The 25,162-nt window shown below is 38.9% G+C and overlaps 1 protein-coding gene across 1 annotated transcript in view; it reads right to left on the bottom strand.

Moving 5' to 3' along the window:
- WWC2 (WW and C2 domain containing 2) overlaps positions 1-25,162 on the bottom strand; it is a 253,626-nt gene that overhangs the window by 140,857 nt on the left and 87,607 nt on the right. Inside the window, exon 2 of the mRNA XM_036763173.1 lies at positions 14,234-14,343. Coding sequence (XP_036619068.1) covers positions 14,234-14,343 — 110 coding nt within the window. The remainder of the gene's footprint in view (positions 1-14,233; positions 14,344-25,162) is intronic.

Here is a 25,162-nt window from a genome sequence, read left to right as displayed (position 1 = left end):
TGTATGTATACAGTATAGTTGTTCAAAAGACACCATTTAGAGACTTCTTATCCCTCCAAACTCTCTCTTGGTAATATCTTTGGTTCCCATGTGTTTAGTTATCAACTCCATGCAGACGATTCATATACACACACATACATGGACGTGTATACAGATATGTATATCTGTCATCATATATGTGTACATATATATATATATATATATATACATATATATATATATATATATATATATATATATATATATATATATATATATATATATATATATATATATACAGAGAGAGAGAGAGAGAGAACATTTGATAATCTACTATTCTTGAAGGTTTAATACTTTTCTTGGTACTGCAAATGGAAACAACCCTACAATTCACAGAGCAACAAGGACAGAGAATATAGCTAAATGACCTGACCCAAGGACCTCTTCTTAAAAGGGGGAGAGATCCAGAATGACTACACAGTGTTATAAAAAGAAGGAAAAGAAGAAAGTTGCTACAACTCTATACAGTTCAGAAGGAAAATAGAGAGTATCAGGGAGAGGCCCAAAACAGAAAGAAAGAAGGAAAAAAAATGATGTGGCAGTATGTCAGTTTAGAAGGGGGGGCGGCACGGAGACTTTTAAAATAGGCCCTAAGTAAGAAAATGACAAACGGAGACTGAGATCTGCGGGGCCAACCTCCTCTACTCCCATCCACCACCCTTAGGGCAACTCAACTACACACCAAATCAGACACGATTTTTACTTTAAGAAGGATGCAAAGGTTGAAGATGAAGGAAAAATTTGGAAAAGAAATAAGAAGTATAAAATAATTCAGTAGGGTTCTGAGGGACTAAAATGTTGAAAATTAGGTCTATGCAGATGCCAGGGGGTTAGAGGTATAGATCTTCAAGGAAGCTAGCAGAGGTTATAAACTTGAGACCTATGACTTTATTGTTTTAAATATTTCTCTGTTTCTATATAATTTATTTTCTTTGTGATCCTTTGTATTTTATGCATCTAAAACCATCATTCTAAGAAGGGGTCACAGGTTTTCCTGGATTGCAAAATGCGGTCCAGAACGTAAAGGAAGGTTAAGAGTGTCTCACCTAGAGCCTTTTGGATTAAGGCAAATCCTTCTGGACTTGGGCTGGCTACTGCTTGTGTTGGTAAGCAAATTGGGCTCTTAGCACTTAGTTCAACCCAGTGCCCTTGAAGAGTTTGGCTTTTGTTTACTTTAAGTAATTCAGTGTATTTCATTGAGTCTTACTAGGTGCTAAACCCCAGGCCCAAACCCCTATTAGGTGTAAAACCTGTGTGGGTGTGGATTGGTAACTAAGGTGGGGCCCAAGGTGGGGCTAACTGAGAGGAGGTGCTAACTCCAGAGCCAATCATAGGAGCCTAAGTTCTGGTCATTCAGATGACGTTTGATGACGTCTGAAATGCTTTAAGAAGAGAAGACAGAGCCATTTGCGCAGGGCTCTAACTCGTGGTGGTGCTGATGCAGAGACTCCAGCTAAGAGCCCTCCAGCTTGTAACCCGGATGTTGAGACTTTGTTAAACTCTGATAACTATGTATTGGGATTTGAATCAGACAAGGTCTGTCTGTCGATGTTTGTACTTTGTTTGTATTTTGCTCTGAAGTTCAGGGTGCTGGTCTTTTCCCCTGAACTAAGTGAATGATATTTGTATGCTGAATTAAAGTAAGCTTGTCAACCCCTTAACGTTGCTTTCCTTACTAAAGCAGATCAAAAGAACCTGTGCTTTTGCAGAGTGCTGGCAGCTTTCTGGGTGCTGGTTGTTGGTGGATCTTATACCCCCACAGAAGCTGCTAGCTGGATTGTGGAAACACTGCTCTTTGAACCAAGCTGGTTTCTAGAAATATAGTATCGGCCTGAACAAGAGCAAATGCAAATGTACCCTGCTATTGTGTTGGTGACTATTTCTCATCAATACTTTATCAAAAGAGACTAGGCCCTAAAGTATTATAGTAAGAGGCATCGATGAGCACATAAACCTCTACCAAGTAACCAGAAAAAGCAGCAAAGATATATTCTCACTTAGGCAAACACTCTTTGGTAATACCTACATATTCAAATAGAAATTATGTATTTCTAGATAACCACATTTTAATTCCCACCACACACACACACACACACACACACACACACATACACACACAATCTATAAAGTCACAGTAAGCCCAGCAACATTTTAAAATTTAAGGTTATGAAGCAAAGGTAAACACACAATGCTGACAATGCCAGAAATCCACACCATAAATCACAGTCCACTAGAGCTCTCGACTCATAGAGGCTTATTTTCCCTTCCAACATTCTGAAAGAAGCCCTTCCCAGGTCTTCTTAATCTTGGTGTCTTCTCTGAGAAGATGCACCATTTATTCTGTAAATACCTTGTTTGTACGTAGTTGTTTACACGTTGTCCTCCCCGTGCCTCTCACATACACACTGGACTGTGTCCTCCTCGGGGGCCAGGGACTGTCTTTTCTCTTTCTTTGTAACATTAGCACTGAGCACAGTGCCTGGCACACAGCAGGTGCTTAATAAATGCATGTGGATTGACTATTACTGGATATATTATGGTGTAACCCTTTTGCCATCTATGTTTGAAGTAATATAAACAACAAATCATAATTTATAGGAAATTTTTATTTTACTTGGTATTTTATTAACTTGATTATTATCTGTCTGAGGCGTTTTAAGTGTCGGTGGTCAGTGCTACAATGATGACTTAACAGCTTGTCCTTTCATTAAGTCTTATCCTAAAGAATCCAATGGGAAAATTATATTCAAAAACTAATATTGTTTGTACAAGTCTAATAAACAACTCTGGTATCATACCTACTCATAATACTCTAATTGACCTGCCACATTCCATTCCTCCCAAGATACAGAGAAGACATTAGTCCCTGTGAGGGAGGGGGGGAGGAAGGGAAGGAGGGAAGAAAGAAGAAAAGGACTTATTAAATGCCTACTTTGTTCCAGGAACTGTACTGAGTGTTTTATAAGCACAGTCTCACTTGATCCTTACAACCACCCTGGAAAGCTGGATTTTACAGCGGAGGAAATGAAAGCAGGCAGAATTTAGGTGACTCCCCCAGGGTCATACCGTTCTTAAGTGACAGGGGCCAACTGTAAGGATCTGGCATGCCAGCCTGATGTGGATGGCTTCCTGGTGGGTGGAGCTTCCCTTAAGCCTGAATTCCTAGACATCATTCAAGCCAAAAACTGAGCCCTTCATGTGGCCCTCTGACTCCTTTACATACAGAGCTGGGACAAGGCTACCCAAGTCTGGCTTACCCTTCCTCCTCCCATGTGATTGTGATGCTGATTCCCTCCCCCCATGGTCCAATTCAAGCTACACCTTCCTCCACCGTGTAGATTGTATAGATTGTGTGCACCAGTTCTCAGCTCCTCAGTTCTTCCTCCAATGGACTAGGCCTTATTCCATTTACTGTAAATTTGAAGGAAGCAAAAAAAAAAAAAAAAGAAAAAGAAAAAGAGGCTTCCGAAAACAATGTTGTATTTCATCTCCACTGAATGGATATATTTGCTGAATGGACATATGAAGGCTATTTATTAAAGGTAAATACTCAAAGAAAGTATATTATTATGAAAATAGGATTTTTTTTATTAAGGTGTGGTGACCCAAGGAGATTACTCAATTATAAGGTAAAGTGATTTGAATGTTGTCTATCTTACAGGAGTAGTAACATATTGCATAATGTGCAAATGTGACATGTCTGATGAGAATTCACTATTCCAAGAGTTCTTATGAATGTGGAATTTAAATACAGGAATGAATTATCAGAGTTCACCATGAAGACAACATTAGGCTGGTGAAATACATCCTAGTTTAGAACTAATCTCAAGCTTGCCTATTTTTCTCCCTACCGGGAAGGATGGATGTCACCAATATGGGTAAAAAAAATGACCTTGTTTGGATTAATTTACCTTTTCATCACATTCCCAGTATATCCTCAATTCCCATGACCTTCTCTCCACCACAGCACCACAGAGAGGCATAGTCACACCTTCGATCTTTCTCCATGACACCTAAGTATTCTACTTCCATGATTCTGAAATTCTTTTTTCTGACCAAACTCATTGATCACTTCATCTCTCTCCGTGTCTCATTCCTCTTAAATTTATTCTTCAATCTCTCCATGACCTCCAATGCCCTTCAACCTTTAGAACTCTCTATGGCATTATCCTGTCCTAACTTTACTTTCTTCCATTCTCTAACTTGACACTATAGTTAACTTGACCCTGGCACTTCAGGACAGGTTCAGTGGATAGAGCACCAGGCCAGGAGTCAGAGAGATTCATCTTGCTGAGTTCAAATCTGGCCTCAGAATTTACTAGCTTGTGTGACCCTGGGCAAGTTATTTGACCCTGTTTGCCTCAGTTTCTTCATCTGTAAAATGAGATGGAGAAAGAATGGCAAACACTCTAGCACCTTTGCCGAGAAAACCCCAAATGGGGTCATGAAGAGTCGGACATGAATGAACAACAATAAACACTTTACACCACTCTTTACTGTCTAATTCCATGTTCGCATCCCACAGCTACTCAAATCATGTCCAGCTTCAGCCTTGGACTACTCCCACAACCCATCTCCACTTTTCTCTTATGCTGCTGAACAGTGTTGAAGGAAGTCACTGAACCATCCTAAATGAGTTCACCACAAATCTACATTATCTAATCTTAACTGGGCTGACATTGACACAAAGAAATCCTTGATTCCTCTCCACTTGATTCTCTATCACACTTCCCACCAAAATGGCCTTTCCAAACCTTGTTTTCTCCCCTCAAGCTTCCCACGATATTGTATACATGATCAGAAGATCTGACTCCATACCTGCTTTCCAACACTTGGAGGACAGTGCTTGGTACATAATAGGTGCTTAATAAATGTTTACTGATTAATTATGGAGAAAATCTCTTCATCTCAAAACCCTCTATTCTCTCATCCTTTTTCCAATCTCTGGTGAAGAGGTGGCTCTTGTCAAGGCCAATTTCTCAATATGGCCCAGGTTCCTATTCTTCCCTGCCTACTTTGACAGACTGCCCCCATAATTATTCCTATCTCTCCTTCTAAACTTCAATCTCTACCAATCTATCAGCTCTTCCCCCCATTACCTAAAAAATGCCTAGGTCTCCCCAACTGGTAAAAAAACCCTCTCATTTGACCCTAGTAACCCCTCGGACAATCATCCTCCACTTTGCATTTGTTTTTTTATGCTCAACTCGTTCCTAATAACCTGGAAAAACCTACACGATATAATGCTGAGTGAGCGGAGCAGAACTAGGAGAACATTACACACAACCACAGATATATGGATTCTGTGATGACTAACCTTGATAGACTTCGCTCTTCTCAGCAATACAAGGTGCAAAGACAACTCCAAAGGACTCATGATGGAGAGGGCTAGCTACATCCAGAGAAAGACCTACAGAGTCTGAATGCAGATTGAGGCAAACTATTTGCTTTCCTTTTTTTTCTTTTGTTTTTGGGGTTTTTTTTTGTTTCTTCTTTCTCATGATTCATTCCATTGGTCATAATCCTTCTTTACAACTTGACTATTGTGTAAATAAGTTTAATGAGAAGTTATATGTAGAAGATATATCGGATTCCATGCTGTCTTGGGGAGGGAGCGGGGTGGGGGGGGGGGAGAAAATCTGGAACTCAAAATCATGTGGAACTCAGTGTTGTAAACTAAAAATAAAAAAATCTTAATTAAAAAAAAGTATGAATACTTAAGAGTCTCCACTTCTTCTCCCTCTCACTCCCCTGCAGCCTGTCTTCAGACCTCATTATTTGCCAAAATCTCTCTCTCCAAAGTTACCAATGATCTCTTAATCTCTAAATTTGATGGCCTCTTCCCAATCCTCAACCTTCTTGACCTCTCTGTTGCATTTGAAACTGCTGACTATCTTCTCCTCCCAAACATTTCTCCTCCCATTTCTTTGCCTGCTTGACAGCTCTTTCTCAGTCCTTTACTAGATCATTTCCTATACTACACTCCCTAATTGTGAGTGTGTCACAAAGTTTTGTCCTGGACCCTCTCCTGTCCCCTCATTCTCAATTTATCAGCTAACATGTCTTCCATGATCATCTCTATAGAGATGACTCTCAGACTGAGGCTCTGTCCTTCACTCTGTGTATGTGAGTGACTGACTGTGAGCCAGATGGCACACTTTCCTCTTCCAGAAAACGAGGAAGGTTGGGACTAGATGATTTCTAAGGTTCGACCTACCTGCTCTAAATTGTTATCTTAAGTTATAATGGAAAATATGTCCGATTTTCTTCTTAAAATAAAGGAAGTAAGTAAAATTGGTGTTTCAGCTAACGTCATAGAAAGTTAACAGTACCCAAGTGACATTCTAAATACTATAACCATAAGTCTTTGTGTTTTGAAAATTGTGCTGCAGAATTATCCTTGAGAACTGAGGCACCAGTATTCAATACACACTCCCTTTGTTTTCTATTACTTATGAAACTTGACCCCACACGGGCTGTATGTATATATTGGAAAGATGCCAGCATTGTTCAATGTTCAATTTACAGCCTCTGAAAGGCCATGTTTAAATAATGGTAGTCAAGAGGATCAATGCCTATGTTGTATCAACTAAGAAACATTTAATTATAATTTGGTCTTCTTAATACAGCACTTTACAATCCTTTAAGGATTCTACTGGAGCCTTCACAAGCCTAACTTTCATAGGATTTTGTCTACTCCTCCTCCACCCCACTCCCAATCTGGTCTTTCCCCCTTAAGAAGTCAATGGCAGGGAGGGGGGTGGGTATCCCAAAAAGGAACTTAAAGCCAGGCTGAAATAAGAGTATTTCATCATGTTTTAAATTTAACATTGAAACCCCAATTTTATATTTTGCCAGCTGCACAATGCTCACGGCCATAAAGAGAATTGGTATTGAAATAGCTCTGCTGGTTGTCTCTCTTTACCAATGGAAAGAAAAAATAGAGCCTAGGAGTCTCAAATTTCTCTTCTAAAATTCCTACATTTATTAAAATTTCAAATGCCCTATCAGTCTTTTTGATGCTATTTTAACAAAATTCTGCCCATTTCCTCTTCAAAAACAACTTGAGAGCTGGCAGAAATGCAGTTAACAGAGCAACACATGGCATCCCTTGGGTGAATTAAGGGTGCCCTGGGAGAGGGAGGAGTAACAGAAACTAGACCGAGAATCACTGCTCCAGAGAAAACTACAATTTACCACATGGATTCTGCCTTAGAAACAGCTGTAACAAAGATACACAAGCCAGGTGGCTTACTGAATTTAAAATACTAAAGGACTTTTTTAAAGGGGGTTTATAAAACAAGATATTTTGTCTATAAATTAATTCAATTCAGCGGATATCTTTCAAGCACTTAGTTACGTGTGCACACAGAACACGGTGTTATGTGCTGCGGAGATACAAAGTTTAGATAAGACATACTCCCTGTCCTCAAAAAACTTAAGGCAAAAAACCAAAGACACACAGAGTTAAGTATAATGCACAATACTTCCCACCTCAATACTTCAAAGATCTGTTATTTTATCAGGGTCAGAGACTATAACCCCTTGAGCTTCATCGGAATTTTCAGAGCTTGTGTCTCCTATCATAGTTTCTAATGCCATGATGAGGTATCCCAATGGCACTTTCCATGGAAGAATACATATTAATACAAGATAACCACTTAAGAGCATTATGAAATAAATTATTTCAAAAGATCCAAGGGAAAGAAGAAAGAGGGAGGGAGGGAGGAAAGAAGGAAGAAGTGTTGAGAGCCATGAAAGATTATTACCAACAACATGGGGCATTGGGATTAGCTTTCAAAGAGGGACAGGAGATTTAACAGACAAAGTGGGAAAGGGAGGATATTTGAGGCACCAGGGACATCGCGTTCATTGGCACCTTCAATTTCATTAGCTGGAGTGCAACACTCACAGAAGGAAACAGTATTAAGCCAGACTGAAAGAGGAGGATGACAATAGACTGTGGAGGGTCTCAAATCTTGGGCAAAGGAATACAGACTTTACTTTCTCACCAATAAAAAGCAATCCACGTATTAGGAAAAATATTTCAGCAGCTCTATGAAAGAATCATTGGAGAGACTTCTAGGGCTATAAACCAAAGAGATCACACAGGTGGGAAAGAAACCCGTGTGTACAAAAATATTTATAGCAGCTCTCTTTGTGGTGGCAAAGAACTGGAAATCAAGGGGATGCCCATCAATTGGGGAATGGCTAAACAAATTGTGGTATATGAATGTAATGGAATACTCTTGTGCTATAAGAAATGAGGAACAGATGGACCTCGTTATAACCTGGAATGACTTATATGAACTGATGCTGAGTGAGGGGAGCAGAACCAGGAAATCATTATACACGATATGTGTAAGGATTAACTTTGATAGACTTGACTCCTCTCATCAATACAAGGTTCAAAGACAGCTCCAAAAGACTCATGATGGAAAAAAGCTATGCACATCCAGAGAAAGAATTATGGAGTCTGAATGCAGATTGAGGCAAACTTTTTGCTCTCTCTTTATTTTTCGGTTTCCTTTCCCCTTTCTCATGATTCATTCCATTGGTTGTAATTCTTCATTACAACTGGACTATTATGTAAATAAGTTTGATGTGAAGGTATTTGTAGAATCTACATTGCATTACATGCCATCTTGGGTGGGAGTTCGGGAGGAGGAGTAGGAGGGAGAGAAAATTTGTAACCCAAAAACTTGCGGAACTGAGTGTTGTAAACTAAAAACAAAAAAATAAATTTAAAAAAAGAATCATTGGAGAAGAGAAGAACAGAAAGCTTTAAGCTCAAGATTATTCTCCTTCATCTCTAGAGTACATGCATTTTCATCGGGTGAAGAAAAAGAAAATATCTGTCGACATTTACATATACATTTATATAGAGAGAGGCTTACGAGATGTTTTATATATATTATCTCATTTGATCTTTGCAACCACCATGTGTGGTAGACACCCCAAGGGATATACTCCAAATGTACCTCTATTTCATAGAGGTTCAGGCAACATTCAATGACATCCCCATGGTCATAAGGCTAGAATCAGAAGTGAACTTCAAACTCAACACTTTTCTAAACTCCAAACACAGAACTGAGCTCTTTCTCCCACTACAAAAGAACTGTTATCATCACAGGATACAGAGCTAGAAGGGACCTTAAGAGTTCCTTGATGGACATAGGACCAGGTTTAGAGTCAATAGGCCTGAGTGTGGTGAGTACTGGTTCCACCACTTACTTTTTATGGGATCTTGGATAAATCCTTTGCTTCTCTAGGTTTCTTTTTCATCATTTGTAAAGTCAGGTCCTTTCTACTTTTAAATCTATGCTTGCAGATAAAGAAACTGAGGCATATGAATTAAATTTAAAAGATTCCAACGTTGAGCCTCACATCTCAAGATGAGCATTTCCCAGTTCCAGTGGTAAGGTCAAAACCTTTGAAAAACACTTCACAACTGACTTCAAGCTCTTTCCTCCAAATAAGGCAAAATCTCACAAAACTGCCATAAACCTAGAATTTTAAGCAACTACAGTTTTCAAGGTCAAACTTTAAGGTATTGACCCAGATGAGATAGAAAGTTTTAATAAACAAAACTCTTCAATCCCTCATCCTTCATAAAAATAAAAGGAAAACTGCTGAAATTGTGTAATGCACAGATATAGCATATGCACATACCAGCTGTTAAAATAGGATAATAATGTTTGCTCTCTAACCTGCTTTACAGGAGTTTCTTGAAGATTAATGAGATAACAAACCAGATCCTTTTAGGTGAGTAAGCTACTTTGCTGCATGTAATTTGGACACTTTAAGGTGCATCAAATACATAAAGGCACTAGGATGGCAGCCCTTAAAAGTTTTATATCTTTCTGATTATTTTCAAAAATACTGCAAATGAATTGTTTTCTGTTTACTTATGTAGAAATTAATTTTAATTCCTGAAGGGGAAAAAAGCCTAAGAATTGAATTGTGAGTAAAAGAAAAATTCACTACACCTGAACCTGCACCTACTACGTGAAACACAGTACGCAAGGTACCAAGCATATAAAGATGAAAAGCAGTCCTCTGAAGGAACTTACTTACAGTCTAGTGGAGGGTAGAAGACATTTACTTGTAATAAGCTAGGATGTACTGAGGACATAGGAAAAAGTCAAACATAAGGAAGGGAAAACAAAGGAATGGGCAGGTACACCATGGAAAGGAGTTAGGGCACTCTGATGCCAATCAGTGATTAAAGATCTTTCCTGCCCATCCAACAGGCCTCAGGTGGGGCCAGTTAAGGGAGGTTTGATTAGAGGCAGGCCCTTGTGATGCCAATCAGTGATTAAAGATCCTTTCCTGCCCATTCAATAGACCTCTGGTGGGGCTAGTTAAGGGAGACTTGCCTCTAATGAGGCAGGCCTACACTCTTTACTTACTAAGTGCTATGCTCCAGGCCTAACCCTGAAGGTAGCCATTAAGGTCAGAATTTGGCCTAAGGAGAAGTAGTAAGAACTTCAAGATGACAGAACTGCAGAGGGAGTACAGAGAGGAGAGTGGAGACAGAGAGCTGCAGATACCAGAGACCTGAGGGGGGAAAGAACGCAGGCAAGCAGACAGTTGGGATTTGTGAGTGTTTATGGGAAGGCACGAGCAGGCTGGAAGGTTCCAAGATGACTTGGTTCTTTGCTGAAATACTGTGTTATAATTTCCTTGTTGATTCATTGAGGTGGACTTACTGGCTTTGGGATACAACTGTGGCTATGTCAGGTTGGAGTCATTGGTTTTGGGATTTAATTCTCTGGTATCTAAATAAATGTTATACTTCCCCTGCCTTCTACCTAGAGAACCTCTTATATTTTGTGATTCCAAACTATACAGGCATGTTCATGGTCATCTTCAAGGTCATGAATCTTGCCTTACTGATACAGGTGCTATGTAAGGCAGTGATTGCAACAGGATGATGTTAGAAGATGTATCCACTTCAGGCATGTCAGGAGCAAGTGTTTAGAGGAGAGACCAAAAAAGGAGATTAATTCAGTGTGGATGTCAGGCATTATGAAGTAGGCAGCATGAAATGGGCTGGAAAGGTATCATACGGTAGAGGGTTGTCCTAGAATGCCAGACTAAAGCAATGGGGAACCCTGGAAGGTTTTTGGAGAGGGCACTGTTGAGATAAGACCCAGGTGCTAGGAAGACTATTTTGGCTGTAGAAGAAGTCATAGGACCAATCACATGCTTCAGAGCTTGAAGAGACCTTAGAATTCACCTCTCCAACACTCTGATTTAATACATATAGAAACTAGGATCCAAAGAAACTCACCCACGGTCACACAGGTACCAAGTGACAGAGCTAGAATCCAAGTCCACGATTCCTCTGGTTCCAAGTTCAACATTCTTTCCAGTAGTGGAGAGGCTCACCAAGAGAAAGAGAAGAAAATAGAGAAGAAAAAAGGAAAGAGCCTTGGCAATTACCCTGACTTAGGGCAAAAGAAGACCACTAAGAAGAGAGACTGAAGGAGACGGATACAGAACAATGAGAGTGAGGAAGAGAGAAAGGAAGAATTAGGGAATCAGGAAAGAGACACTATAAAATGGAAGTATCTGGTCAGCAGTGACAGCTGGTCAGCTTCAGAAGGCCAAGGATGATGAGGACGGGCGTGAGGGTGGGGCAGGAAGGGCGGCTGTGAGAATAAAGACTTTTACTATCATTCCAACAATACATGTAGGAAATGTTTTAGTTACAAATGTAATTTTACTTATGGAGAGGGAGGCAACTGCATCTAAGTGTTACCCTCCTTTGATGGCTGCTTCAAGAAATTTCACTTTATCTTTATTATTAGAGATGGCTTCAAAGTATGCTCTTACTAGGTTCTCAAAGACCCTTCCAGCAAGGCAAAATGTCTGGTTGCCCAACTGGAAAATGTTTGAGGACAAGGGGAAAAAAGACCTTGTGCCTTCCATATGAGGACCAGCCTAGCTAAATTAAGGATGAGTTTTCATCAACAAAAGTCTAGATATCAGGTAATGGATTGCTCTGACCATAAGCAACTCACACGATACAGTCTGCTGAGGCATAAAGGGGTTTCAAGTTGTCTTGAGAGAGGCACCACAGGATTTAGAGATGAAAGCAATGGTAGGCAACACATAGTCCAACTCCCTTATTTTGCAGATGAAGACAATGAGGCCAAGAAAGGTTAAATGACTTAAATGAGATCACATGGGGAGTAATTATCAAAGCAAGAATTCTAATCAAATGCTCTAATTCTAAATCTAGTGATCATTCCACTACATCACAGGAATCCCCCACACAGAAGAAATCAAAGGTCTTATCAAGTAATGAAGTGGAGACCATACTTTTTTTTTTTTAAACCAATTAGTCTCTTTCACCATAAGACTTTGGTATCCTTGCTTTGGTGACAATCAGAAGCTAAAAAACAGACAAATGAGACCAGAGCTAAAAACAACTGAATCTAAAACTCAACAGCTTTTGGATTCTCTGGGAAACTATGATTGCTTTTAAACTCGTAAATTTTGAAAATCTTTCAGGTGGAGAAAGAATTTCCCAAAGAGTGAACAAAATTTCTTCTGAGCTGATTAAAAAGAGAAGGTACCATTTATGGTAATGGTTATTTATATAAACAGTTATCTGCACACATAAAAGCTGGCTTCCAAATATACCCTGGGTATCACCGATACAATAGGTACCTACCTGCATGTCTATTTTAGAGGTTTTAACTCAATAATTCAACACCCACCCTTCACAACAGCTTCACCCTATGCCTGAGAGTTAGATTATGTGACAGCTGAAAAAGCTGCTACATCGCAGCTATTAGTGATTCACAATGCGCATGTGTACCTGGTGACTTATTAGGAAATTTCATCATGTAATACTTCTTGCTAGCTAATCTTCTCTGGTTCCCTGTCTGCCACTGGATTGATGCGAAAATTTCATTATTCATTTCTGATTGCTTCCTCAGCAGAGCACCTTCCTTTGGTGGAAATTACTGGAAGAGTGGCCTTCATCCTAACCTCTATTTAACTTTTACAAGAGTCTCACACAAGATTACTCAAAGATATACGAAGCCTTCTCTCATTACCAGGCCCGTCTAACATATGGCCTTCACCCACTACAGATTTTCAGATGTGTGAAGCATGATTTCATTAGTTTTGGATCCTTTCTCATTATAGGAGAAAACGAACATTCATATTTATAAAGATGAAACCTGCCATCGTTAGAAATATCACTCACTGAGAGATATTTTTATCAAATAACTGATACAAGTATATCTAAACATATTTCATATGTTTCGCTTTCTGGTTTTCTAAAAAAAAATAAATAAACAAGTGCCATCCACCTAATCTTTCTTTGTCTGTTAAAAACTGTATCAACTACCAACCTCAAAGGGAAGCTGCAAAAATCAACAAATAACTAATGCATCACTTGTTCTAATGTACTGATAACTTATGATCACACAGTATTCTCACTGCTGAAGAGAACTTTTTAAACTATGAAATATATTCGATTATGTTCCCAAAACATTTGCATTAATGAAATCCTTCCAGAAAGGTCTGAGAAGTTTATCTGCTACATAAGCTGCAGGAAAATCAGTAAAGGAGACTGAGAGGGAAATTCCTCCCAACCCCCAGGGGAAACTGAGAGTAGCTGCAAAAAGTCAAGAGGACAACATGACTCTCTCCTGGGGAGCTATCACCACATTTACGACAATGGCTGTCCAACTCTATCTGCCATGGCGGCCTGCGGGGGGAAAGGCAGCCACATCTCCTTTTCAAAGCCCCCATACAGCAGTCACAGGAAGGATTTCAGAGTGCTCTAAACTACTATGAGACGGTCAGGTTAAACCTTCAAGAGCAGGAGAGGGTCACTTAATTATGTTCTCCTTAGTCTGGAGAGACCAGATATGGCCAGAACAAGGCACGTCCCCACATGCCAACAAAATTAACACCAGAGTAAGGGAGAACTCTCTCCTTACCAGGAAACACTGAATCCACTTTCTCACTGACTTATTATTCTCAAATTGGACATGGCTTTTATTGTTCTTGTTGTTGTTTGTAATTGAGAAACTTTTCTCCCATTTTAAAAAATGTAAAGGACAGAGAAAATGCATTTTATAGACAATTAAAATGAGACAACGCAACCGGATACATCTTGAACGGAAGATATTTGGTGTAGGTGTTTTAAAAGAAACGAGAAACTTACTGTTGATGTGGTCAATGTAGTAGACACCAATCTGGTGGTCAAATGCTGCTTCCCATCCCCACGGTAGCTCATCTCCAACACAATCCGCAAAGGAGAGGGGTTTGGTTAACCTAAAATAAACCAAAACAGTTATGCCAATGAGAATTATTCCTTCTATAAATGGAACAGAATGGAATAAGCGCTTATTGGGCACTTCACAAACATGATCTCATTTGATTTTTACAACAACACTGTGAGGGAGGTGTCATTATTGAGTTTAGGGTGACACGGCTAGTAAGTGTCTGAATTTGGATTTGAATTCAGGTCTTCTTGACTCCAGGACCAGTGCTTTATCCAACACTAAACTATCCAAATCCATGGGGGCCATCTCCAGTCATCCTGATCTACAGCTTGCTACTTGATCCAGATGGCTCTGGAGGAGAAAGTGAGGCTAATGACTCTGTACAGCCTTGCCTCATTTAAGTCCAATTCACACGCAAGTCATAGCATCACCTCCCAGACTCCACGGTCCTCTTTGAGAATGAAGGACAAACAACAACAATCCAGTCCATCAAAACAATTGAAAAAATGTTTAGATAGGTTAAATTTAAATTCAGTTAATGCAATTCAACAAACCTTTCTTAGGTGTTTATTATGGGCACTGGAAATACAAAGATGAAAAAGGCTAGGGGCAATGAAATATGTAATAGCTATGTAGCTAAGTATTTTTTAAAAAGCTTATGATTGGGACAGGGGGGCAGGATGATCCAAACATAGGACCCTAGGAACATGGGACAAAGTAGAGAACATTTTGAGCTAAAAGAGTCAGGGAAGGATCATGGAGAAAAAGACCCCTGAGATGAGCTTTGACACAAGAGGAAGATTTCAGAAAGCAAAGATGAGGAAGAAATATACCACAAGAACAAAGGACAGTCCGAATGAAGTACAGGGACAAGCAATGCCAGCACAAGATCAGGGAATGGTCTGATTTAGCCAGAACAAGGAGTAAAAAAGAGAATGATGGGAAACAAGGCTAGAGACCTGGAGAGGGCCCCAAATGCCAGGCTAAAAAGTTTATCTAAGGGCAACAGGGAACCAACTGAAGAATCTGAGCCACCAAGTGACATGGTCAAACCTGCACATTAGTATTATTTTGGCAGCTAAATGAATGACTGGATGCAAGAAGGGAGACTAGTTGGGAAGCTGTTAACACAGTCTAAAGAAGAGATAATGAGAGCCTGTAATGGGGGTAGAGAAGAGTGGAGGGATCCAAGAGTCGAGTCAATAGGATTTTGCAACTAATTGGATGTGTCAAGGGAGGCAAAGGGAAATCACAGAAAATGCCCAAATCTCAAACCTGGGAGACTGGAAGGACGGTGATACCATCAACAAAGTGAAATAGAAAATATAAATGAGCAGAGCCAAGAAAACGTTGTATACAGTAATAGCAATACTGTTTTAAGAACTGCTTTGAGCAAAGACATCCTGGGCTATCTCCAGTCACATCGTTTGATATGTGGCCACTGGTCCCAGATGGCTCTGGAGGAGAAAGTGAGGCTGGTGACGTTGCACAGCCCTCCCTCACTCAAATCAAAGTCAACTGCAAGTCATGTCATCATTTCCCTGATGTCATGGTCCTCTTCAAAACTAAAAGACAAATACATTGAGCAAAAAAGTCATTTTCACTTATTATAAATACTCTAACTAATTATAAAGGACATATAAAGAAAGACGCTGTCTGCATCCAGAGAAAGAACTGATAAATAGAAGTATGTATAAAACAATTTTACATACACACATACATATTTGTGTCTAATGGTAGCCATCTCTAGGGTGAGGGGGAGAGAAAAAGGGAATTTACACAATAATTTTATTATATATTTAAAAGAAAAAGCAAGTTGTGCTTGCTTTATTCATTAAATTTAAAAAAAAATAAAAACAAATAGGGAAGCCTGGACAGAAGAAGGTTTAGAAGAGATGATGGAAGTTTTGCTTTGGAGAGGCTGAGTATAAAGTGATAATCACTCTAGATGACAAAGAATTAAGTTCTGTATAACAAAAATGATAATAGCTATTATGATTATGGTCATTTTTACAGTAAGGTTTTCAAAGTTCTTGGCAAATATCATTTTGCCCGCACAACAACCCAGGGAGGTAGGTGCTATTTAGACAGAGGTTAAGAGATATGGCTTGCCCAGAGTCACAGAGCTATTAAGTGTCTTATGCCATACTTGAACTCATGGCAGAAGAGGCATATCCTGCACTGTATTGGAATAAAAAGACAAAGACGTGACCGTTCTTTCTAGAACTGACTTGGCTCTGCTGTCACTAACGAGCTCTGTGGCCCTGAGCAAGGTGCTTAATTTCTCTAGGCTGGTTTACTTATCTGGAAAATGAGTGGATTTGGACTAGATAATAACTAATTACCTTACGGTCTTAAAAGGTTCTGACTATGATTCTATTTAGAAGTAACTCAGGATTAATTTTGCAGAAATTGCATGAACAAAAAATTACTTTTAATGATAGCTCAGTTTAATCTAGGCTATCTAAAAAGAAAAGGAAACTGTCACTCCCCAAATGCCTCTCCCTGACACCCTACCCCCACCCCAACTTTAACACATTCATTCACAGGATTTCAAAAACTATTTTTACTCATCAATATAGCCCAATTATATGACTGGAATGAAATGAATTAAATTCTAACTCAAAACAAAGTTGACGGAGCATAAGTTGGGGAGGTTTCATTCTCATGAATGAATTAATTTCAATCAGGAAGGGCCTCACGAAGAAAGTGGTAATTAAGCTGACCTCCAAATTCAGAAAAGTGGCAATTATAGGAGGCGGATGAGAAGGACCGTAACTCTAGGTATAAGGAACAACCTGTTCAAAGCCCTGAAGGTGAGATAAAGTATCACATGTGAGGAATAACAAAAATAGTTCATAAGAATCTCTGGCAAAACAATTTAATCACTCATGAGAGGAAAATAATTATGTTTGTCCCATAGAACTATCTACTGACACTTCTCTGATGAAAAGCATTTTTACCTAATTCCTAACAAACGAAATGGGAAATTATAAATCAGAAAAGTGAAATTTAAAATAAGAAGTTTAATCATAAATGCATCCAATGATCAAAATGTACACTAAGTTCATCCGTTGGATATAATAAAAATCAGCCTACCAAAATGGCTAACATAAGGTATTATCTGCTGTTTACCTTCAAAATTATTCCCCAAGATTTAAATATCTATATTGAGGAATTCATCCCATCTGTAATTCTTAGTAATATGACTGCAAGAAGTTGGAGTAGATTTCATAAGCGGATGGTCTTACATAATTTGTTTCACCAACAGAATGTCCACCCACCAACAGGGTGGTCACATTCTCTCTTTATGAAGTTATCCACATTTCTTCTTCTCATAAAATCACCAGAGAGACTATGTAGCTCCCAAAACTTTTCATCGACATAGTTAAGACTGTTGACAACATCACTGGGGAACTGACTTTCTCCTTCATTCCCTGTCACGTTTGCCAAATGTTTCTCTCTTTTCACTTAGCTCCATTAGAGCAGGCACATCTCGAGAGCCTGCCTCCCACCCCTCACTCCCAGATTACCAAATTCTTGTGAGACCACAGGCCACATTTCTTCTGATTTAATGCCCTACCACCACCATCCCAGTGCTCTTCACTATGAACTAAAGTGCTAATGAATGACAGCTACCTCACAGTGGAATGGAAACAAAGGTCATTTCTATCATCTCGTGTACAAATGCAATTAGTTCTTCACTCTTGGATTGCCAGCAGAAGAAACAATAAAGCAGGGAAAGAAATCCTTTCTGTGGCTTGAAGTAGTTCTGGCAACCAGAGTCAGTGAAAGAAGGAAGAGACAATGGCTCTCCTTAGCCCTAAATCTTATTTGAGGGGCCAGTTCCTGGGATTTTGTCTGTTTCTTCTAAACTAAGTAAGGGAAGATCAGTGGATGAAAAACCTACGCTTATGGAAAGTGTTTTACCCACTTGTTAGTACTATTCTATTTACTTTCCCTTAACACAATTAATAGTGTCCCTTTCTTAGTACTAGTCAAGTAGTTAGGGAACAAGTAATCCTGGCAATGTGAACATTTCAGTGCATTGAAAAAAAAATCAAATCCAGATGATACCACCTAAATACTAAAACACTGCTTTAAGGAAACTGACAACTGCTTTGAAGAAGGCACTGTGGTACAGGTACAGGCACCTAAAGTTGTGAAGACTTTAAATACTAATTACAAATATAAAGAATTACCTAAGTTTGAATTAATTTGGTTTGGGAATAGTAGACTATCCTTTTGACTACCAAAGTAATCTTCCTAAAGTGCCAGTTCACCATTTCCTCTTCTATTCAATAAACTCCAGTGGTTCCCTATTACCACCAGGATTAAAAATAAAATCCTTTGTTTGGCTTTTTTTTTAAGTCTTTCATAATCTAGCCCCTTCCTACCTTTCTGCTCTTCTTAAACCTTATCCCCCTCACATATTCTACAATCCAGTGACAACGGCCATCTTACTGTTCCTCTCATAAAACATTCCATCGCGTGGCCATTTTCAGTGACTGTCTCCCATGTCTGGAATCTCTTTTCACTGCTTGGATTCCCTGGCTTCTTTCAAGTCCAGCTAAAATCCCACCTTTTACAAGTCTCCCTTAAATGCTAAGTTTCTTCCCTCTGAGCTGACCTCCAAGCTATCCTGAATACATCTTGTTTTATACGTGGTTGCTTGCATGTTGCTTCCGTCATTAGATTATGAGCTCCGTGAGAATACAGGGACTATTCTTTGCATTATCAGTGCTTAGTACAATGTCTGGTATATACTAAACATTTTTTTACATTTAATTTATTTTTCTTGTTGAATTTTCAGTTCTAAACTGTCTCCCTCACTCCCTTCCCACTCCACACTAGAGGCCACCCTATGACAGATATATGGATACGTATACCCGCATACATACAGACATATATATGTAAAACCACACTATGCATACTTCTATTTATCAGTTCTTTCTCTGGAGAGGTACAGCATCTTCCTTCCTGGGTCCTTTGTAGCTGATCTGAGTATTTATGATACTCAGAATAACTTAGTTGTTCACAACTGTTCTTCAAACAATATGGCATTACTATGTACATCCCTCTCTTGGTTCTGCTCATTTCACTTTTCACTATTTCATGCAAATTTTCCATGTTTTTCTAAAACCAACCTGTCCATCATTTCTTATAGCACAGTAAGGAGCATTCCATCACAATACGCTACAACTTGTTTAGCCGTTCCCCCACTGATGGGCATCCCCTCAATTTCCAGTTCTTTGCCACCACAAAGAGGGCTGCTATAAATATTTTAGACTATAGAGGTTCTTTTCCTTTTTCCCTGATCACCTTGGGAAACAGACCTAGTGGTATTGCTGGATCAAAGGGTATACACAATATTACAACTATTTGGGCATAATTCCTGATTGTTCTCCAAAATGGTTGGATCAGTTCACAACTCCAACAACCATACTAAACATTTAACAAATGCTTGATGATTTCTTGACTTGCCTGTGAATGTCCTGTCCACGGTGGTCAATTACTTAGTTTCAGCATGGTTTACAAAAACAGATTACATGCTCCCTCACTACTTGACTAGGATTAAGAAAGGGACACTACTAATTATGTTAAGGGAAAAGAAATAGGATAATACCAATGATTGGGTAAAACACTTTCCATAAGTGTAGGTTTTTCATCTACTGATCTTCCCTCACTTAGTTTAGAAGAAACAGACACGGCAGTTTCCTCCTTCCCCATCAACCTAAGAAACCTTAGGCAGTTGTGCCCAGAGGTCCCAAGAATTTGCATAACTGGGGTTCGTGTAGCTTAGAAAAGAAACCAAGCACTACTGTTCATAGACCTTTGCCTCTCACCACAGCTTACTCAACCTACACAAAATGGGGACTTCATTTTTAAAGAACAATTAATTTTCACAAGCATTTATTAGCTTTCCCTCCCACTGCTCCCTTAATTAATTTTTTAAAACCTGAAAAATAAAACCCTCTTAACAAATATGTGTGGTCCATAGTGGCACTGTCCAAAAATATGTCTCATTCTGCAAATTAATTCCATCATCTCTTTAGCAGGAGGTCGTTAGCATGTTTCATCTTGTATCTCTCTACAATACTATTGTCAGTGAATAAATTGTTTTCCAAGTTCTACACACACTGCATCAGGTCATAGAGGATTTTCCAGGATCTTGTGAAACTGAAAATTTCATCATTTCTTATGGTACAATATTATTCCACTATATTCACCATAATTTGTTTAGCCATTCCCCAATAGGCAGGGACTCCCTAGTTTCCAATTTGAGGATACTAAGAAAAGAGTGCCTATAAATATATGTCTGTACAGATGGGTCCTTTTCCTCTTACTTTCATCTTTTTGTGGGTAGAGCCTTTGAAGTTTTATTTCTGGGCTAAATAATATGAATAGTTTGGTAACTTTTGGAGTACAGAGAGAAACTGCTTGCCACTGTGGCAGGACCAATCCATGGCTACAGCACTAGTGTACCCAGTTTTTTATTTTGTTTTGTTTCTTTAAAATAGGGAGATGTTTTAGATAGCAAGCGAGGAGCCAGTAGATAAAAAGAGTCTGTTTAGGGAAGAGAAAATAATTGGATGACCTTTCTCATGACCATGATGACTTCTAAATTTCCTACTTGCTCTAATCTAAATCTATGAAAAAAAGGGTTTTAAGTCTCTTCCAATCAGAGCTCATAAGATGGGCAAATCTATTTGGGGGCCTAATAAGTAATAATGGGCAATTTTCTGAAAATATGTTTAGAGACCCCAAAATTTTAAAAGATTTATTTCTAGGACCTTCTCAATGAAAACAAATCCTAAAGACAGGAGATATAAATGCTTTACACATTTAAAGCTTCCTATTTCCAAAGAAGTTAAATAAAAATTTTAAAATGATTCACAAAAATGTTTGAAATAAATTTATAGTTGGTATAGACATAGCAGTGAAAATCAGGAGCCTATCTCAACCCCTAAAATGCCGAAGAAAAACCAGATTTGTATGTAAACCTATGATTGAATATTGTCAAACTTACATGATATATAGAACATGTCAAATGGAATTTAGAGAAATTTAGTCCAACACACTCATTTTACAGGATATAAAAAGTCCAAAACTATAAAAAGAGGGCATTGAACTAAATATCACCCAAGTTCTTCTTTAAATAGTAGGATCTTGTGAAGCCCCAAATCACACAGCCATGGGCAGCTAGGTGGCAAAGTGGATAGATTGCCAGACTTGGAGTGAGGACTATTCCTTTTCCTGAGTTCAGTTCTGGCCTGAGACATGTGCTAGCTGTGTGACCCTGGGCAAGTCACTTAATCCTTCTTCTAGTTTCCTCATTTGTAAAATGGTGACAGAAACAGCACTTATTCCCCAGAGTTGCTGTATCAAATGAGATAAAATTTGTAAAGTATTTTTACAAACTTTAAAGCGCCACATAAATGCTGGCTGTTAGGATGATAATTATTTAATGTCAACAATATCTGAAACTGCACACAACTCATTTGAAGTAGATCTTTGGTAAAGGCTATCTACCTTCTCAATTGCTTTCTAGGCTCAATTCTACCCACTCTTCACATTCCGGCTTGTTTGCAGACTTTACACACCTCTACCCCTCTCACCACTGTTGTTTATTACCCAGTTTAAGAGGATTGTGTGTTTAAAAGAAAAAAAAAGACTGGATAAAAATATAAGAAGCATCCCTGGGAAAGAAGTTGAGATAAGAAAAGTGTTACTTCACAAGCTGCATGCTGGTGCCTAACGCCAATGGTATGTGTGCTCCTTGAGGGCAAAAACGGTCTCACTTTTGAATCTGCAGCCAGCACTTAAGCTCATGATAGGCCCTGGATAGCTACTTGTTGACTGGTTGACTGAAAACACTTAATCCCGCATGCATTTTGAATCTTCTTACCATCAGGAAAAATAACAAAAAAACACTAAGAGAGTCATTTTTCATAAAGTTCAAATTCCAGATGTGACAAAATTGTACAAAATTATGAAAAATATTTATTTTTGTGCCAAAACTTGCAGCCATAGCATCTAAAATGCCAATTCACAAAGCCAGATTTCCTTGGGTTTGCTCTGTTTGTTATATGTCATGTTCTGTTTAGGAATAGTAATGATGACGATGATGATAGGTATCTTATTTCTTGCCTTCTCAATGAGTGAGGAAAGAGGTGGAGGAAGGGAGAGAGTCTGGAACTGAAAGCAATAAAAAATAAAATTAATTTTTGAAGAGAAATAATAATAATAAAACCCTTACTATGCGCCAGACACTAGGTTAAGCACTTCATTATTATCCCATTTGGTCTGCCCGACAACCCTGGGAAGTAGGTACTATCTACTATTATCACTGCTTTACAGATGAGAAAACTGAGGCAAGCAGAGGTTAAGTAAGTTGCCTACAGTCATGGCCTACTCTTCATGCTCCTATGGACCACAACACACTAAAGTCGACCATGGGGTTTTCTTGCCAAAGACACAGGAGTGATTTGCCATTTCCTTCTCCAAATAGGATGAGGCAAACAGAGCTTAAGTGACTTGCCCACGATGACACTTCCAGGGTCTAAGGCCACATTTGAACTCAGGACTTCCTGACTCCAGGCCCAGTCTCTACTGAACCCCCTAGCTGCCTCCATGGTTCCCCTTAGCTGTCCCCCTAAATACAAGCAACATACCTAACAAGGCAGAAAATCAAGGCATGACATTGGCTGACCCGAAGATTCTATAACATAATTTCATCCAAATTTTGACATTATAAAGATAACATGATATTCTCCAGAATTGCCCAAAAGGAAACGTATGAGATATGAAGCCTATTGCAATGGTGTTACCCATCTTGGCTTCACCTCATCGTCATCACCCCGAAACAGTTGGGAAGCATCCTTAACAAAGACAAAAGCACTGAAGAGAGATGTCTGATTAGCTTCTAACATTATTTCATCTTGTTTTGCACCATGGAACTCCAAAATGCCAACTTTTTTATTAGTTCTTAATTACTACAGTGTGGTCAGAAGGCCAGAGAGCAACACACATAATAGTCTGAGCTAGAGAGACATGTTGTTGTTGTCAAGTCGCTCCAAAGGAGAAAAAAATCAAGGAAAAGGGCTTATGGGAATAGAGAACAGGCCTTCCCACCAAGCCCCCAAGCAAGTCTGCACTCACTCGGCTTCCACAACATTTTTCCTTTGAACGTGATTAGAAGAAAAAGAGAAAAACTAAATGTGAAAGGAAATAGTGACTTACTCCAGGACTCTGCCAGCGTTTACAGCTGAAACCTGATATGTGTGTGGCATTTCCTCTACTTTCTGGCATTGGATTTATTATGTCCCACCAATCTATAAACTAATATTTATTACCATGTTGCGGATGCCTGTATGAGATGGGAAAACACCAAAAATAATTATGGCTCAATTTTGTCAATGCTTGAAGGTAATTTTGCTAATGGTGAAGGAGGCACTATGGCATAGTGAGAAAGGTACTGACTCTGGAAGCAGAAACTCTATTCAAATCAAGCCCCTGACACTTGCTAGTCACATACCTTTGAGTAGGTCACCTAACCCCGCAGACCTCAGTCTTGTCAATTGTAAAATGTCCAGGTTTTGCTACATGGCCGAAGAGGTCCTATCCAGCTCCAGTTCTGATATACTAAATGCTTTTGGTATATGCAGGTGTTAAGACATCTGATATCTAAATATTTATCAAGGAGGAGACCAGAAAAAGAGGTGGCCTCAAAGCCAGGAAAATTTGAGTTAAAGTTCTGCCTCTGACTCATCCTTACTGTGACCCTCTGTCATATAACCTCTCAGTACTTTGAGTAATTAAGAATTAATCAATACTCAGTAATTAAGAACAAAGAGTGTCAATCTGCATGGATACAAGGAGTTTCCAGACTCCAAAGTTTTCTTTATTAATGAAATCAGAGATCCACAAAAGGAAAATCTATGCTCTTTCTGTGAGAATATGTGAATATATTTTGATACTTCAAGGAACCATGAATTCCCTCCACCCAAGCAGGCCTCAAACTCTATACAACTTAGAAAAAAGTCATAAGAAGTTGCTTCAGCCAAAAATTCATCAAACTGGTGATAAGTCTCTCAGATCATAATGGGCTGGTCCTCCAACAACAGATATGTTTCAACTGAGCTCCAGTGACTTGGCCTTCTAGAATCCATGTTCCAATGAGACCTCAATGAAGATTGTTAGTAAGAGATTATCTATCTATCTACCCCTATCTCTCTACACACGCAATTACACATTTACACATACATATATGTATGTATGTATGTTCAGGAATTCATTTTTTATCTTTCAAGTTAATAATAACTATGTAAAACTCACAGATTAGATACTTGATTTCATAGAAATGGTTTACTATAATTAGGTTTAATGAACACTGAAAACATTTTAGTTTCATTTGTTTTTTCCATTTATGATATTATGACCATCATCAATAGAGTTTTTCTTAGGTCCACTTAGTTCAGTTTGGATCAGTTGATAATGAGTTCATAATAGTTCATGATTCTGCTTTTGACAATTGTTCATTTCTTTTGTCTGCTTATCCATTTATTTCTGTTAGTTGCTTTAATATTTTGCCTATCAGGCCCTTTTGAAAGATATTGATGGAGACTCTCTCCCTCCCCACAACTGACTGCTTCCCTTCTTACTCAGCCATCTTACCTAAGCCTCCTCCCTGCTTGCATACAACCTTCCCTCTTCATCTCCCCCAACTCCACAAAATTCCAAATCTGACTCTGGGAATACTGACCAAGTTAGCAGTACCATTACTAGAAAGAATGACTCCATTCACCATCTCTGTGACTTTCCAGGCCAGATATTCATCCCTAGCCCTATATGTCTTTCCCCCTTTT

The sequence above is a fragment of the Trichosurus vulpecula genome, chromosome 6, assembly GCF_011100635.1.
Source record: "Trichosurus vulpecula isolate mTriVul1 chromosome 6, mTriVul1.pri, whole genome shotgun sequence".
Taxonomy (NCBI): Eukaryota; Metazoa; Chordata; class Mammalia; order Diprotodontia; family Phalangeridae; genus Trichosurus; species Trichosurus vulpecula.
The sequence above is the reverse complement of the archived record's forward strand: the minus strand, read 5'-3'. Positions and strand labels throughout refer to the sequence as shown.